The 18,498-nt window shown below is 41.6% G+C and overlaps 1 protein-coding gene across 9 annotated transcripts in view; it reads left to right on the forward strand.

Moving 5' to 3' along the window:
• The window catches only part of RPGRIP1 (RPGR interacting protein 1), an 80,285-nt gene that overhangs the window by 41,293 nt on the left and 20,494 nt on the right, over positions 1 to 18,498 (forward strand). For 8 of the 9 annotated variants that reach the window (XM_066388214.1, XM_066388216.1, XM_066388219.1 and 5 more), the window contains 6 exons: positions 1,794 to 2,246; positions 2,405 to 2,556; positions 3,000 to 3,342; positions 5,228 to 5,412; positions 5,972 to 6,175; positions 7,293 to 7,431. In XM_066388214.1, the coding sequence (XP_066244311.1) occupies positions 1,794 to 2,246; positions 2,405 to 2,556; positions 3,000 to 3,342; positions 5,228 to 5,412; positions 5,972 to 6,175; positions 7,293 to 7,431 (1,476 nt within the window). The remainder of the gene's footprint in view (positions 1 to 1,793; positions 2,247 to 2,404; positions 2,557 to 2,999; positions 3,343 to 5,227; positions 5,413 to 5,971; positions 6,176 to 7,292; positions 7,432 to 18,498) is intronic. The other variant, XM_066388221.1, reaches the window with a different exon arrangement.

An 18,498-nucleotide genomic window follows, 5' to 3' on the forward strand; every position in this document is an offset into this window, starting at 1 on the left:
CCAGCCCAGCAGTTGCTGAATCTATTTTGAGAATGAGAGCAAATCACTGTTGGTCCTCAGGCTGGCATAAACACTCCCTCTCTCAATATCATTTCCTTGACCCTGTAGAGCAGTTTTTGTGAGATAATAGGACTTCATCACTCATCTCTCATCATCTTTTTATGTGGTTTCTCTCTAAAAGTCTCTAAATTCTTTGTTGTAGTTTGAGGATGTCAGCATATCAGGGCAGCTTATGCAAATTTCATAGTGTGTGTGGTACTTCCTGTATTTAGTACAGTCACTACTGACCAGGATCTGGTCTCAGCCTTGCATGTCAAGAAAATTGGCTTTGTTATTGTACCCAGTGGTGAGAGACCTGGTTTACACTAAGCAAAACTTATCAAAGACTGATATGATATTTAAGCCAGAATGTGCATATGTTTTTTTTTTTTTTTAATTTCTATTTCTTTAGTGAAAGCAGAGAGAAAGAGAGACAGGAAGGGAGCAAGATGAGAAGCATCAATTCTTCTTTGCGGCACCTTAGTTGTTCATTGATTGCTTTCTCATATGTGCCTTGACTGGGGGGCTCCAGCCAAGCCAGTGACTCCTTGCTCAAGCCAGTGACCTTGGGCTCAAGCCAGCTATCTTGGGCTTTAAGCCAGTGACCATGGGGTCATGTCTATGATCCCACGCTCAAGCTGGCAACTCCGCGCTCAAGCTGGTGAACCCGCGCTCAAACCTGCAACCTTGGGTTTTGGACCCGGATCCTCAGCATCTTAAGCTGAAGCTCTATCCACTGTGCCACTGCCTAATTAGGCCAAAATGTTTTTATTCTACTACTTTAACTCTTTAAATAGGCCCTTCACCATCAAAACACTGAAGGCTCAAATGCTTCTTGATTTGACGACTCAAATACTCCTCGATATCAAAGTTTCTGGTTGGTTGAATATGGGAGGTAATGCACAGATCTGGTATATCTTTGAATTTCATTACCAATGTTTTCAACCTCTCTCCAGTAAACGTCCTTCACTTTTTACTTCATCATTCTTTAACTTCAAGTGGATTTTTTTTTTTTTTTTTTTTTTTTTTTGCTTTCTTATGATGCAATCAGATTCTTAACAGAATGAAGATTCTTGTGACTGATCTGGCTGGAGAAGGGGAATCATTTCTTGGTGGAGCCCAATATAATGTAATAGACACCATGACTATAACTTGCTATTCTTTCCATGGCCAGTATCCTAAACTTTTGGAAATACCCACATTTTCTTTTTTTTTTTTAAATTATTTTTATTTAGTCATTTTAGAGAAGAGAGACAGAGAGAGACAGAGAGAGAGAGAAGGGGGGGAGCAGGAAGCATCAACTCCCATATGTGCCTTGACCGGGCAAGCCCAGGGTTTCGAACCGGCGACCTCAGCATTCCAGGTGGACGCTTTATCCCACTGCACCACCACAGGTCAGGCTACATTTTCTGTTTCTAGTGCTTCCGTGATGGAATTATCAATTAATTCTTGCTGTAAGCCAAAACATCATTTATAGTAGAAATTGTGCCTTCAGTGTTTTCCTAAGTAGTGTTTACTTTCCATTCACTCATTTTGAACCTTATCTCTAAAGGAGGCATTGCATTATTTAGCCATCAGAATTCAAAACTCCTGGTTATCATTCTGCTGCTTTTCCTTTTGAATCACATGGTTTCTTGAAATAATCACAACTTGGACTTCCACCATGGTTTCTATTCTCCTTCTGTTTACTTTCTTTTATTCTAAGAATGAGCTCTCTACCTTTTAATGGATAGGCAGTTTTCTTTCCCCTCTAGAACAGCTCACAGATGTGGCTTATGGTACCCGGCAGATGTCATTATGTCTGGAAACACTGCCAGCCCACAGAGATGAGGATAAACTGGACATTTCTCTGCTGCGTCAGAGTGAGAATCTCTTTGAGCTGCACATCCACCAGGCCTTCCTGACATCTGCTGCTCTGGCTCAGGCTGAAGACACTCAACCTACCACTTTCTGCACCTACTCCTTCTATGATTTTGAAACCCACTGTACCCCACTAGCTGTGGGGCCACAGCCACTCTATGACTTTACCTCCCAGTATGTGGTAGAGACAGATTCCCTTTTCTTGCACTACCTTCAAGGGGCTTCAGCCCGGCTTGATCTTCACCAGGCTCTAGCCAGTGAGCACCACACCCTTGCAGCTGGATGTATTTGCTTTGACAAGGTGCTGGAGACTGTGGAGAGAGTCTATGGCTCTGCCACACTTACTGGTAAGTGCTGTCAGCTTCCCGCAGCTCCTGGGACTAATGCAGAATTTCCCAAAGTCTACAGTTGTTCTTCTGATGCTTTCCCATTTCCTCTGCCTTTATTCTTGATCCTCACCACACCATCTGTATCTTCCATGCCTTTTATACTTTCTGCTACCTAGGAGCTGGTGGAGAAGACTTTGGGGTGCTAGAATTCTGGATGAGGCTGCACTTCCCCATAAGATCCAGCCTACAGGCATGCAATAAGCAAAAGAAAGCCCAGGCCTACCTGTCAGCCAATGTGCTTGAAGCCTGGAGGGCCCCGGAGGATGAGGTGAGAAAAAGGATGTGCCCATGCATCTCAAAGGAGCCTCAGCCAAGCAGCCTATGAGAATAGCTCATTCTCCCATTCTCACATTGAATGTGAATCAAAGAAAAAAACTGTCACACCACAGCTAGTTCAGATTCTTCCCTTGGTCAAATCTGAGTTTGAAATGAAACCATGCCCTTGGCGGTAGCTACCTCTCCCTGCTGTGAACAAAATAGCTTCTCTGTTCCAGTCTCTCAGATAAGGCCTGAGTGCCAGCATCTCCCTCAGATAACCATCTGCCATAGCCCGTTTGCAGGCAGGCGAAAGTCATTAGGTTTCTCTGTGACCCAGTCAGGATTCAACAATTCTCTAGGCCATAGCTCTCGATCATCAAGGGTGCTGGGCTTCACCTACAACAACTCTCTCAGGTTGCCCCTTTCCTCCATCCAAGACCAACATCTCTCTAGTCCAGATCAGAGACTTGGAAACATCAGAATGAGCTGCGGGTGGAGATCACCAGATGCTGTGGCCTTCAGAGTCGATGGCTGGGAGCCCAACCCAGTCCGTACGCCATGTACCGCTTTTTCACCTATTCTGACCATGACACTGCCATCATTCCAGCGAGTAACAGTCCCTACTTTGGAGACCAGGCTCGATTTCCAGTGCTTGTGACTTCTGACCTGGATCAATATCTGAGACGGGAGGCCCTGTCTCTGTACGTTTTTGATGATGAAGACTCCGAGCCTGGCTCATACCTTGGCAGAGTCCAAGTGCCTTTGCTGCCTCTTGCACAAAACAAATCCATTAAAGGTGGGAGTTCAAGGTTACTGCATCTTTGTGATCTCTTCCCAATGTTGTCTCCTTGTCCTAATTCTACTTTTCTTTGATTACTTGCTTGGAACAGTCTCTCTTAAAACCTATTGGAAAGATTTTAGAATATTGTCAAGAGTGACAGAACAGACCTAGAGCCTCCCTAGTCATATGGGAACATTGGCTTCTTCTGCTTCTTTTCAATAACTAAAGCAAGATTCACAAGTGGGTTGACCACCCCCCCAACCTGAAGTTCATACTTCTGTCTCTGAATAAACATTTTCTGTCTCAGTAGTGGTTCCCAATATCTGTCTTTACTTAAGGCCTGTTGATTCTTAGCACATGATTAGATATCAGGTAAAAAATGTGTACTTAACCATCTCCCATAATTCTCTTGCTTCTTTTAAACATTAGATACAAGTTAGCAAGATTTCCATGCCATACTATGACTACAGGAAATTTCTTGAATTTTAACTTGAAGTTTAACTTTATACTACCTTTCTTTATTTTCATACCCAGGGTTGTGAGGTGCGCCTAGGAAAGGTGAACTTTTGGGAAGGGTGAGGCAGGGGTATCCATGCTCTCCTTCAGAAGTGTGGATGGGCACAGCCAGGATACAATCATGTGTAACAGGCATCTGGACGCTCCAGGAAGTGTGTGGGGCCTCTCTCCTCCCAATACCACAAGAGCTTGCTTGCTTGCTTGCTTGCTTGATTTGTTTATTTATAGGTGAGAGGAGGGGAAATAGTGAAGCAGACCGGGACCCACCCAGTCTGGGGCCAATGTTTAAGTACTGAGCTCTTTTTAGCATGCAAGGCTGATGTGCTCCGACCAACCAAACCATTCTCAGCACCCGGGGCCACACCGATTGAGCCACTGGCTGTGGGAAGGGTAGAGGGAGAGAAGGGGGACAGATAGGGGAAGAGCATCAGATGAGCACACATGTCTCCTGTGTGCCCTGACTAGGAATCACACCTGGGACGTCCCTCCGCCGGGCTGGTGCTCTGTCCATTGAGCCACCATCCAGGGCCCCACAAGTGCTTTACATTTGTGCGGACACTTCTGCTCACAGCTTGTCCTTTGCCAAAGAGGAGAGACAATGTGAATCATCTGTTACATTTGTCAGTGTTACAAATCAAAAGTCTAGCATTTTGGAAAAGCCATTTTGCTAAAGTTTTCTTGGCTTTTGTTATTTTAGAAATAAGGACCACATGGGTAGAGACCATGGTTTTCTTGGTATACCTAAGGAATAGTAAGTATTTGATGATAATAATAATGTGATCTTGTTTATTGACGGGGTGACTGATGACAAGCAAGCTATACCTCTCCATATATCCTTTGACTATCCCTTTACTGAAACCTGTAGATACCCTGCTTCCCCTACAAACAGAGGCGGATTAAGGTCGGTTGAGGCCCCAGGCCCAGAAGAAAATATTGGGCCCGTTAAAGAAAAGAGAGAGACAGGGAAAATAAAAATACATGTTAACCATATTTTAAAATAAATAAAAAATATTAGGTATTATCAATATTAAAATTGCACATATGAAACCAAACTTGGTGTCATCAGAAAAAGTGTAAAGTTGGGGTTTTGTGAGGCCCTTCAGAAGTCGGAGCCCAGGGCGCACGCCTTGGGGGACCTGCCGTTAAATCCGCCTCTGCCTCAAATATTTTAGGAGAATATTAGAAGTAAATATTCTGTGGTAATATAAATATCCAAGGCTATTCTATGTTACTTCTGAGCATATTATCATGATTATTTGAGGAATGTTAGTTAATTACAAACAAAATATGGTGGAATTAAAAAATGGAGCAATAGATAAGTTGCTGATAAATGCTCACTTGCCTATTTCATTTGATCAGATTTTAATGTCTGTTTGTCTCTCAGGTGATTTTAACCTCACTGACCCTATGGGGAAACCAAATGGGTCTATTCAGGTACAACTGGATTGGAAATCTTGCTACCTACCTCCAGAGAGCTTCCTGAAGCCAGTAGCTCAGACTGAGGAGAACAACGCCAAGGACAGTTTAGAGACCTCATCTCCTGAGGAAGAGGCTTCCTTTCCTCCCCAGGTAGCAGAATGCCACCGATCCTGTGGGACATAGTCGAATAAAACAGTACTAAAATTGGGGGAAAAGAAGTTCCTTCTGTGAATGTCATGTGTTTTGCAGATTTAACCCTTTGAGTAGTATGAACATTCATGTACGTCCTTGTGCCTCCCAACCATCCAGAGTACAATTGATTTGTTTTAAAAATGTGTAAGGCAACATTAAAGAAAAGGCAAATGTCTGTTCTTCTTGTTTCCATAAATTGGTTATCAAACAAACATGATTTTAAGTTAATAAAACTGGAACTGGAACTAATTTCATTTTTTGAAAAAGAAACTTACTTCTGGGGGTCAGCGAACATGAAAAATACTACTCGGAGGGTTAATTAGCAACTTCATAATGCTGTGAGGCAATTGCTGGAGCAACACTCGGGGTTTTATTGTGGGGAGAAGAGAGAGACAGCATCTCTCAACTCTATGGCAGGAGAGAAATGAAGTCTAATGTTAGCGTACAAATTCCTTTCTTGAGTGTCAAGGCTGTTAAACTATCATCTTATAAGGCTGTCTCTGATCCTTTCGTTTAGGACCAAGTGGTATCTGCTGAGATTCCTATTAAAGCTGACCAATATCTAGCTAAGAGAAAAGCCCCTCAGGTGGGAGAAAGAAAGGAAAGGGAACACCAGGTGGCAAGCTACTCAAGAAGAAAACATGGCAGAAGAACAGGCATTCAAGAAAAGAACAGAATGGAGTACCTTAGCTGTAACATCTTAAATGGAAATACAATACAGGTAAGGCCTTAGAAACCCTGAAGAACTAAAATGTGGGTTGTAGAATCCCCAAGTACATTATTTTCAGAGGAAAAAGCAGAAGCTGACACACAAGATAAGCAATAATCATTGCTTTTTGTGGATACTATGTGTTTCCACAAACACAAGAGGTTTGATAAACCTCTGGACTGTTCATTTCATTGTAATTTAATTCAACAGATTGTGTACCACAGGTTTATTTTATTTTATTTTATTTTTGTATTTTTCCAAAGCTGGAAACAGGGAGGCAGTCAGACAGACTCCTGCATGTGCCCGACTGGGATCCACCCAGCATGCCCACCAGGGGGCGATGCTCTGCCCATCTGGGGTGTCGCTCTGTTGTGACCAGAGCCATTCTAGCGCCTGAGGCAGAGGCCATGGAGCCATTCTCAGCGCCCGGGCCAACTTTTGCTCCAGTGGAGCCTTGGCTGCGGGAGGGGAAGAGAGAGACAGAGAGGAAGGAGAGGGGAGGGGTGGAGAAGCAGATGGGCACTTCTCCTGTGTGCCCTGGCTGGGAATCGAACCCGGGACTCCTGCACGCCAGGCTGACACTCTACCACTGAGCCAACTGGCCAGGGCCGTGTACCACAGGTTTAAAAAAATTTTTGTTTATTTACTGATTTTAGCATTAGAGGAAGAGAGAGAGGCAAAGATGGAGGGAGGGAGAGAGAGCTAGAGAGAGGGGCATCAACCAGTTCCTGTAGGTGCCCTGAGAATCAAACTAGCAACCTCTGTGCTTCAGGACAATGTTCTAACCAACCAATCTATCTGGCAAGGCCTACTACCAGTTTTAAAACACCAGTCCACTTCAACTGTAATCAAAATAAAGTCTTTATTGAACATCTGCTATGTGCTTGATACTGCCTTTTCTTCATAGGAAACTGGGTGAAAGTTACTAGTATCATTTAAAATTATGTATATATGAGATAATAAATGTTATATGATTACATAATTATATATTACATTATTATGTTATAATAATTTATAGTAATTATTGTATACATGTATTTGTAATTTTATGTGGTTATTGATTTTATTAAATTATTATAATTATGCAATATAATTACATGTAATTTTATTTGTTGTTTTTATTCTGAAGCAAGTAAACTACACTGAATGGAAATTCTCAGGGCTTAATATCTCCATAGATGATGATTTAAAAGATCAGCAAAAGGAACAGAAAATGACATCATCCCCTTCACCACCGATACAAAATGAAGACCTATATCCCATAAATGGTATTGTCTTTTTTAAATCCAATTTTTCTATTTAATCATTGAGTTATTTTATCAAGAAAGTTACTTTCCTCCTTCATCTCTATTGCTAAATTTTACATGGAAAATTAGTACTGAAGACCCGTGTCTCAGTTTTATGTTACAGTGTGATAGTTAGGCCAGTTAAGGTATAATTCTCAAAGAAGGTAATTTTTTGTATATTTAAAGCTAGCTATAGCCAGTTGAATTATCAATCAATTATAAGATGTTAATTCATTTCAGGGTCTTGTGAATCATGGTTACAAAGAAATAGAAGGAGTATGACTGGCTCATTTGTGATGTTAATCTAAATTCCTTTTAAATGAAGGTAAAGCTTTTTTTGTTACAATGAGAAGTAGATATGATTTCAGATTATACAAACCAACTCTCATATTGATGACAACTAAAAAGCTAAAGTTAATATTTTTTTTAAATCTTTTTTTTTTTTTAGTGAGAGAGACAGAGAGAGAGACAGACAGGGACAGACAGGCAAAGGGAGAGAGATGAGAAGCATCAATTCTTTGTTGCGGTACCTTAGTTATTCATTGATTGCTTTCTCATCTGTGCCTTGACCAGAGGGCTACAGCAGAGCAAGTGACCCCTTGCTCAAGCCAGCAACCTTAGACTCAAGCCAGCAACCTTAGTCTTCAAGCCAGTGACCTTTGGGCTCAAGCCAGTGACCATGGAGTCACGTCTATATTCCCACGCTCAAGCCGGCCACCCCACGCTCAAGCTGATGAGCCTGCACTCAAGCCGGTGACCTTGGTGTTCCGAACGTGGCTCTTCCGTGTCCCAGGCCGACGCTCAATCTACTGCGCCACTGCTTGGTCAGGCTAAAAAAATCTTAATGTTTCTTAAAAACATTAAAGAGCCAATAAGAGAGAAAAGACTTACTGAACCTAGATCTGAGAATGATTGGAACTCAGAGAGGGTGAGCTGGACTGCTTCTGCCCTGGGACACTGCTGGTCCGGGGGGTATGGGGGAGTAATAGAGCCATGCATTTGGTGGACTTTAGGGGTAGGGAAATAGGATGTAGTCTGATTCTGGTGTCTGTCCAGGGCAGAATGTCCCGCTCTGGTCGGGCACCTCAGAAAGCAGCCCCATTCTGAGCCTCTTCTGCTCTGAGAGGCAGAATTGTACTTTGAGCACTTGTAGGACCAGAGGGACAAGAGCTGATTCGGTGCCTACCAGGACATCAGATAGGGGAGTTATCAAACACTACTTGTATAACAACTGTGTTTACTAGTTTTATGGAGATAAAACTGAAATTTAAATTTTCAGCAAGGAACTGGAGCTATAAAAATTGATGTTGTTTTTAAAAACATTTAAAAAAATTTTAAACATTTACTGATTTTAGAGAGAGAGGAAAGAAGAGGGAGAGAGAGAGAAGCATTGATTTGTTTTTCCACTTATTTATGCATTTATTGGCTGATTCTGGTATGTGCCCTGACTGGGTATCAATTCTGCAACGTTTGCATATAGGGATGATGCTCTAACCAAATGAGCTACCCAGCCAGGGCACAACATTTTGTTTTTAAATAATTTCAAATTTACATAAGAGTTTCATGAATAAGGAAAAAATATATACCATATAAACCCTTCACACAAATTCAGCAGGTTTTTACATTTTTCTACATTTGCTTTATCATTTTTTTCTGTAGCATTTGAGAATAAGTTGCAAACATTATGCCCCCTTATTGCTATATATTTCAGTAAGAAAGAAGAAATTATATAATCAAAGTATAATTACCAGGTTTGTAAATTTAACATGGATATATTACACTGGGGAACAAAATTTTTGTTGCATCCACAAAAACACTTGTTCTTACCTAATTTGAGTGTGCTGATCTCAAATCTGACATTAGTTTTTCTCTGTAAGCTACAGTTCTTTTGCAATTCAAGATTTTAGGTTTTCATCTTATTGTAAAATTTTCAACATTTAGTTTAACATAATGAAGTAGAGTGTCTTCTTGGGCACCATCTTTGTGAAAATATAATAATTTATATAATGCAGTAAATACACTGATACACTAAAAGATATGATTGCATATCAGAACTTGTCTACAATTTCAAAATAGAACATATTAAAACACTTACTTTAATCATAAAATTTGCACAAAACTTATTTTAATTCTATTCAGGCAAAAATTAGCATTTATAGCTCTTGCGTTTGTGTACTTGTTGAGGACAATCTCATTTGGTGCTCCAGCAGTAGTCTGCTCATCACTAACAGCTCCAAGATTTTCGGGAAACTTATCAAGGTGACTGTTCAGGAAGTGAATCTTAATGCTCATGTTACATCCCATGTCACAGAAAGCCAACAGCATACTTTCAACCAGAAGTTCATTGTTTTCTGCTTTTTTGTTGTCAAGGAAGTTCTTCGTAACTGCCACAAAAGACTGCCATGCTGCTTTCTCCTCCTTATTCATCTTCCTGGCAAATTCTTCGTCACATATGAGGGTTCGAATTTGAGGTCCATCGAATATACCTGCTTTTATCTTCTCGAAAGACAAGGCAGGAAAAACACAAATAATATGTTGAAAGCATTCACTTTCTCTATTCAAAGCCTGAACAAACTGCTTCATTAAGCCAAGTTTGATGTGAAGTAGGGGGAAAATGATCCTGTCTCGATTAACTACAGGTTCATTCACAATATTTTGCATCCCTACTTCCAGAGCTTCACGTTTTGGCAACTCCTTCTGTGTCCGGTGTTTCTCTTGAGTTCAGCTGTCCCACAAACACAGAAAGCAAGGATATTTCGTGAAACCTCTCTGTTGTCCTAGCAGGAAATTTACCATTTTAAGATCCACACAAATGATCCAGTTATGCTCCTCATACTTCAGAAAGTCTAGGACAATTTTTATGTCATTATAATCTTCTCGCAGATGAGTTGAATAACCAATTGGAACCACTGAAAATAGGCAATATATGCATGTGTCACAAATGATGAAATATTGTGCCTTTGATGTTGAAGTGTGTAACAGCCACATATATAACAGAAGGTGTCAGGACTATTCTTACATTTATGCCTACTCGAAGAAGCCATGATTCAATCTTAAAACAAAATAAGAGGGTGTATTTATCAGATAATAATTTTTTACATTTAAAAACAACTACAATTATGTAAAAGTGATGTTTGTAAAACATTAATTGCCTTGTGGTTATGTTCAATCCAAGAGTCGTTGCCCTTTAACTCCAGTTTAAAAACCAATGCATAATACCATTAACTGTAACAAAAAGAAATTAAAATTGCATAAAAGCTCGAGCATGCACCAAAAAACGGATTTCAGATTTGGAATCAATGAGGCAGAAATATATAAAAACAGTTCTAAAACTTCATGCAACAGAAAATGAAAATAATTGTATCCCAGTGTTATTATTTAATGTCGAATCCATTTTCAGAATTGGCCAAATGTCCCAATAATGGTCATTGTAGTAGACTTCGCCCCTTATGTAATCTAGCATCATACATTGTATTTAGTCATGTCCCTTGAGTTTTCTTTAATTTGGACCAGTTCCTCATTTTTATTTTGTCTTTCATGATATTGACGTGTTTTTTTTAAATTTTTTTTTAATTTTTTTTATTTTTTTTATTTTTCTGAAGCTGGAAACGGGGAGAGACAGTCAGACAGACTCCCGCATGCGCCCGACCAGGATCCACCCGGCACGCCCACCAGGGGCGATGCTCTGCCCACCAGGGGGCGATGCTCTGCCCCTCCAGGGCATCGCTCTGCCACGACCAGAGCCACTCCAGCGCCTGAGGCAGAGGCCAAGGAGCCATCCCCAGCGCCCAGGCCATCTTTGCTCCAATGGAGCCTTGGCTGCGGGAGGGGAAGAGAGAGACAGAGAGGAAGGAGGGGGCGGTGGAGAAGCAAATGGGCGCCTCTCCTATGTGCCCTGGCCGGGAATCGAACCCAGGTCCCCCTCACGCCAGGCCGACGCTCTACCGCTGAGCCAACCGGCCAGGGCCGATATTGACATTTTTGAAGATTATAGGTGTAGTGTTTTATAAAGTTCTCCTTCTTAATTTGGATTTGTCTGGTGTTTCTTCATAATTAGATTCAGGTCATGAGTTTTTTTACAAGAATGCCACAAAATTAATATTGGGTCTTCATTACATTGATTAGTTATTTTATCTCATTACTGGTGATGTTTCTCATGGGTAAGAAAGCATCTGCCAGGATTTCCAATCACAGAGTTATTATTTCCCTTTGTAATTATTATATTAAGTAATCTATGAGAAGATGTTTTGAGACTATAAATATCTTGTTCCCCATCAAATTTCACCTAATACTTTTGGTATCCATTTATCGGTGGTGGTTTTTTCTGAATCAATCCCAAAGTGTTTGCAAAATATGTAGCAAATATGAAAATTAATAAAAATGGCAGAACTGCTAAATACAAAATTTTTGAGAGAAACATATGGCTTAAAAGCTGATTAAACACAACTGAAGTAAGAGTTGGTGAAAATATCCAGAATAAAACAAGGAGAGACAATAGGATGGGAAATACAGAGGAGAAGAAAAGAGACATAGAGGGCTAAATAAGAATGTCTAAGCAACACAATTAAATGTAGGAAAAAAGAAAGAAAGGAGAAATGCAGTATTTAGAGTGATAATGACTTAAACTCTCCAGAACTAATAAAAGATATTAAAATTTAATTAAATGAAACAAGCAGGATAAGTAAAAATAAATCTAGACATATCAGAGTAAAAATATAGAAAAGAAAATATTGAAAGTATCCATTTAAAAGAAAATAACAGCCATGGTGCATTGGTAAGATGGTAACTGATTTGTCAAGAGCTGCAACTATAGCTGGAAGCCAATGGCAAGATACTTTCAGTGTGTTTAAAGAAAATTAACTGCCAACCAAGAATTCTCTGCATGACAAAAATATCCTTCCATAATGGACATTTAAAGACAAATGGAGAGTTTGCTTCCAGGTTACATTTTAAAGAAAACTTGAAGGTTGTTCTCTGGGCTGAAGGAAAATTATCCCAGAAGAAAACACAAAGATGCAACAAGAAATGAAAAAGCAAAGAATATGGGTTAATTTAAATGCTATGTCTATGTCCTAAACCCCAGAACCTGCAAGTGTGACCTTATTTTAAAAAGAACCTTTGAAGATGTAAGTTAAAGTTTTGGGGTTGTTTTTTTGTGTGTGTGTGACAGAGACAGAGAGAAGGACAGTTAGGGACAAAGAGATAGGAAGAGGTGAGAAGCATCAATTCTTTGTTGTGGCTCCTTAGTTGTTCATTAATTGCTTTCTCATATATGCCTTGACCCCGGGGCTACAGTAGAGCCAGTGACCCCTTACTCAAGCCAGTGACCTTGGGCTTCAAGCCAGCAACATGGTCACGTCTATGAGCCCATGCTCAAGCTGGTGACCTCGGGGCTTCAAACCTGGGTCCTTTGCATCGCAGTTTTTTGTTTTTGTTTTTTTTTGTGTTTTTTTTTCTGAAGCTGGAAACGGGGAGAGACAGTCAGACAAACTCCCGCATGCGCCCAACCGGGATCCACCCGGCACACCCACCAGGGGCGGTGCTCTGCCCACCAGGGGGCGATGCTCTGCCCCTCCAGGGCGTCGCTCTGCCGCGACCAGAGCCACTCTAGCACCTGGGGCAGAGGCCAAGGAGCCATCCCCAGCGCCCGGGCCATCTTTGCTCCAATGGAGCCTTGGCTGCGGGAGGGGAAGAGAGAGACAGAGAGGAAGGAGGGGGGGGTGGAGAAGCAAATGGGCGCTTCTCTTATGTGCCCTGGCCGGGAATCGAACCCGGGTCCCCCGCACGCCAGGCCGACACTCTACCGCTGAGCCAACCGGCCAGGGCCTGCATCGCAGTTTTGATGCTCCATCCACTGCAGCACCACCTGGTCAGGCAAGTTAAAGATCTTGAGATGAAGAGATCATCCTGGATTATCTGAGCGGATTCCAAATTTAATGAAAATATATTAAGGAGAGACACATGCAGAACAAAAGGAGGCACTGTTACCAGGAAGTCAAAGATTGGAGTAATGTGGCCACAAGCCAAGGAATTCTGGGCACCACCAGAAGCTAGAAAAGGCAAAGGAACAAAGGAAACCCAGATTGTCCCCTAGAGCCTTTGGAGTGAGCTTCCAACACCTTGATTTTGAACTTCTGACCTCTGGACCTGTAAGACAATAAATTTGTTTACTTTCTTTTTTCATCAATGCTTTCACCTTTATCTCTCTTAATATACTTGAGATATAGGCATTTCATTCATACAAAGTTAAGTTATTGTTTCATGTAGTAAGCAAGAAGCACATCCAAGGCAAAATAACATCTGACCCAGCAACTAACATCACTGACTAATAGGATGTTCACTATCACCTTGAAGATCCATTACTTTATTGTAGAATGAATGATTCACAGAAAAAAAAAAGACATAAAACATAAAATGAAGAGATCCAAACTACATTTAATTAAATGTAGGAGAAAAGAAAGAAGAGACAGAGGCAATATTTAAGGTAATAGATATAATTCATATCTACATTCAAAAAAAGAAGTCATGAGAAGAATATGTTTTTCTGGGATCGTTTTTTTGTGTGTGACAGAGAGAGTGTCAGAGAGAGAGACAGACAGGAAGGGAGAGAGAGATGAGAAATGTCAATTCTTCCTTGTGGCACCTTAGTTGTACATTGATTGCTTTCTCATATGTGCCTTGATCAGGGGCTCCAGCAGACCGAGTGACCCCTTGCTCTAGCCAGCAACCTTGGCCTCAAGCTGGTGAGCTTTGCTCAAACCAGATGAGCCCGCACTCAAGCTGGAGACCTCGAGGTCTCGAACCTGGGTCCTCTGCATCCCGGTCCGACACTCTATCCACTGTGCCACTGCCTGGTCAGGCTTTTTTCTGGGATCTTGATTGTCATTCTCAATAGTCAGTTGTGGGTTTCTTTCTTTGATTTTGTTCAGCAGCTTCTGGATTGGAGCATCAAACTCATCTTTTTTTTTCTGAAGCTGGAAACGGGGAAGCAGTCAGACAGACTCCCGCATGCGCCTGACCGGGATCCATCCGGCACGCCCACCAGGGGGTGATGCTCTGCCCATCTGGGGCTTGGCTCTGTTGCAACCAGAGCCAGTCTAGCGCCTGAGGCAGAGGCCATGGAGCCATCCCCAGTGCCCGGGCCATCTTTGCTCCAATGGAGCCTTGGCTGTGGGAGGGGAAGAGAGAGACAGAGAGGAAGGAGAGGGGGAGGGGTGGAGAAGCAGATGGGCACTTCTCCTGTGTGCCCTGGCCGGGAATCGAACCTGGGACTTCCACACGCCAGGCTGACGCTCTACAACTGAGCCAACCAGCCAGGGCCTTTTTTTTTTTTTTTTAAGCACGTGCACGCGCACGAGAGAGAGAGAGAGAAAACAGACAGGGAGGGAGAGAGATGAAAAGCATCAATTCCTGGTTGCAGCACTTTTAGTTGTTTGTTGATTGCTTCTCATATGTGCCTTGACGGGTGGGGGAGGGCTCCAGCTGAGCCAGTGATCCCTTGCTTGAGCCAGTGACCTTGGGCTCAAGCCAGCAACCTTGGACTTGAAGCCAGTGACCTTTGGGCTCAAGCCAACAATGGTAAGATGTCAATGATCCCATTTTCAAGCTGGCGACCCTGTGTTTTATATTTTAGTAAGTAGTCTTTGGCCCCATTGACATTTGGCAGTCAATGATTGTTTCCAGCCTCTTGGCTCTTTTTTCATTGGAGAGGCTGAATAAGAAGTAGTCCACCTGGGTCAGGTTGGTGTTCTTTGGTCTTTCTTCTTTCAACATCCCCAATGTCCCACCTGAGGCTGTCCTTGCCTTCCTGCTCCTCATTCTCTGAAACATAGAACATCATGGCAAGAAACTGCTGGACGCTGAGATGGATAAAGGTGTAGCAGCCCTCACAGCCTTTGCTCTTCTGCAGAATGTTCTTGTCTAGGAAAGAACAGATGTCAGACTCCTTTGACCCAGGTCTCCTGAGGTCTTCTTCATCAAACACAGATGTCTGTGTCCACATGCCCTCAGCAGCTAGGATACACAGAGCCTTCATTGGAGCTTGGCGGACCTGGACAGCTTCCAGGTGCCTGCATGAACTGGCTGCATAAGAAACAAACAGTCATGTGATGGTTTGGCAGTCAGGGCAGGATCCTTCCTACTTCTCATGTGCAGCTTTAGACAGGTCCAGATGATGGAACAAAGATGCATTGCTCCTCATCAGGTTGAAAGCTCAGAGTGCTTGATCCTCATCTTTAAAGTGTTGCAAAATATACACCTTCCTGTCCAGCTTTAAGAACCCCTCCATTTCTATGAAGAAGAGCTATTCAACCAAAAATTGGAGATCTCTGAGCCTTGGGTCACATGGAGATAAATAAAATGGCCTTGGATAACAATTGTCAAGTTCCCTCTGGAGTGGTGGCAGTAAACTACTCACAGACAGGTGCCAAATTAGTGACATTTCATAGCAAACCCACTCCCATGTGGTAGCAGGGAAGCTGTCCATGGGGAGATGCTATGTGCTACCTGCTGCTAGGAATTGCTGGAATTGGATGTTGCAGAAGCCATGTGCTACCAGAATTGTATTCTGCAGGAAATTATGTGTGCTGTTGGAGCCAGGCCCTAAGTTGCGGGGGCCTGTTGCAGGAGTCTGGTCTGCAGAGTCCCCATCTGCTACAGGAGCCTGCCCAAATGAGCACACTGGGACTAGGAAAAGAAACGTTTTTCTTCTCCAGTGATCCTCCAATGCCCTCTACTGACAAAACTTAACATAGTGCCAGCTGGAAAAGAAGAAATATGTACAAGTCCACCGCTATTATTGCAGAGCAAACAATGAGGTTTTTATTTTGATCTGAGAAGCAGCAAGTTAATAACTGGTGTGCTGATCAAGATAAAAAAAAAGCAAAGACACAAGTTAGCAAAGCCAGGAGTGAATGCAGAGCCATTAAAAATCCTATATTTAAAAGAATTACAAAATTATGAACAACTTTTTGTAATTTAGATGCAGAAGAAAAATTCCTAGAGATATACAAATTTCAAAAACTGACTAAAGAAGAAATAGAAGATCAATACTGACCTATAAAAATAAAGACGATGAGTTAGTAATTTAAAATCTTCCCATGTTGGCCCTGGCCAGTTGGCTCAGTGGTAGAGCGTTGGCCTGGTGTGCAGGAGTCCCAGGTTTGATTCCTAGACAAGGCACACAGGAGAAGCGTCCATCTGCTTCTCCACCCCTCCCCCTCTCCTTCCTCTCTGTCTCTCTCTTCCCCTCCCGCAGCCAACGCTCCATTGGAGCAAAGTTGGCCTGGACACTGAGGGTGGCTCTTGGCCTCTGCCTCAGGCACTAGAATGGCTCTGGTCACAACAGAGCAAAGCCCCAAGATGGGCAGAGCATCGCCCCCTGGTGGGCATGCCGGGTGGATCCCGGTTGGGCGCATGCGGGAGGCTGTCTGACTACCTCCTCGTTTCCAACTTCAGGAATATACAAAAAAAAGAAAAGAAAAGAAAATCTTCCCATGTTGCCCTGGCCTGTTATCTTGGTTAGTCGGTTGGAGTGTCGTCCTGAAATGCCAGTTTGCTGGTTTGATCCCCAATCAGAAAGCAACCAGTGAACGCACAACTAAGTAGACAACAGATGACTGCTTCTCTCTCTAAACTCAATAAGTTAAAAAACTAAAAACTTCACATGTCAAAAAGTCCAGGCCCAAATGGCTTCATTGATGAATTATATCAATATTTAAAGAAAAAACCCATTGATTCCTCATAGTCTCTTTCAGAAAATAGTTGAGCAAGAGAAACATCCTAATTCATTCAATTATAAAGCTAGTATTACCTTGAAACCAAAGCAAGCCAAAGACATTTAAAAAATCAACTATAGTCCAATATCCATTATGAACAAGGTTTGATATTGTAAATAAAATATTAAACCAATCCAGCAAAATATAAAAATATTAAAAAGATTGCACACTATGATCTAGTGGGGTTTATTCCAGGAATGCAAGGCTAGTTTAACATCAGAAAATTTATTTAATACACTATATTAAATAAAAGCTTAATGATTTCTCAATAGATGGAGAAGAAAACATTTTACAAAACCTGACTCTCTTTCCTTTTTTAAAAAAGATTTATTTACTGATTTTTACAGAGCAGCGGGGTAGGGGGATGGAACAAGAAGTATAATTGCTCCACTTTAGTTGTTGATTGCTTGCTTGTTGTATGTGCCTTGACTGGGCAAGCCCAGGGTTTCAAACCAGTGACCACAGCATTCCAGACTGATGTTCTATCCACTGCACCACCACAAGTCAGGCAAAATGGAACTTTTTTTCTTTATTTATTTTTTTATTTTTTCCTATTGATTTGAGAGAGAGGGAAACCCAACTCCCATTCTTGAGAAGAGTTCTCGGCTAACTAGGAATAGAAGATAATTCCTTCAAACTAATAAGGGACAGTAAAACCTATAGCTAACCTTCTTAGTGGTAAAAGACCGAATGCTTTTTCCCTTAAGACTGAGAACAAAGAAAGGATGTCTGCTTTCACCACTCCCGTTGAACATCGTACGTACTGAAGGTTTTAATCTTTTCATTAAGTTATACAGATTGGAAATGAAAAAGTGCTGTATTTATTTGCAATTGACATTATCTTGTATTTAAAAATTATAAGAAATCTACCAAAATTAAGAAAAGAAATAAACACCCTAGAGCCAAAAACAAATGAATATGTTGCAGGATATAAGTCAATATTTCAAAATAAATTGTATTTTGATAACTGAAAACTATAAAAGCTCCTGAGAGAAATAAAGACTCAATGTACCATGTTTATTGATTGGGCCACTCATAATTATTAAATGGCAGTTCTCCCCAAATTTATATAGAAATACAGTACAGAGAACCTGGAATAGCCAAAAGAAGAACAAAGTTTGACTAAAAGAAGAACAAAGTTGAAGTTTTGTATTAACTGATTTAAAAACTTTCTACAAAGCTACCACAATTCAGACAGGGTGGTATTAACATAAATGTAGACATATAGATCAATGGAATAAAATTACAAATCTGGAAATCAACTCATATTTAT

Source organism: Saccopteryx leptura, chromosome 6 (assembly GCF_036850995.1).
Source record: "Saccopteryx leptura isolate mSacLep1 chromosome 6, mSacLep1_pri_phased_curated, whole genome shotgun sequence".
Taxonomy (NCBI): Eukaryota; Metazoa; Chordata; class Mammalia; order Chiroptera; family Emballonuridae; genus Saccopteryx; species Saccopteryx leptura.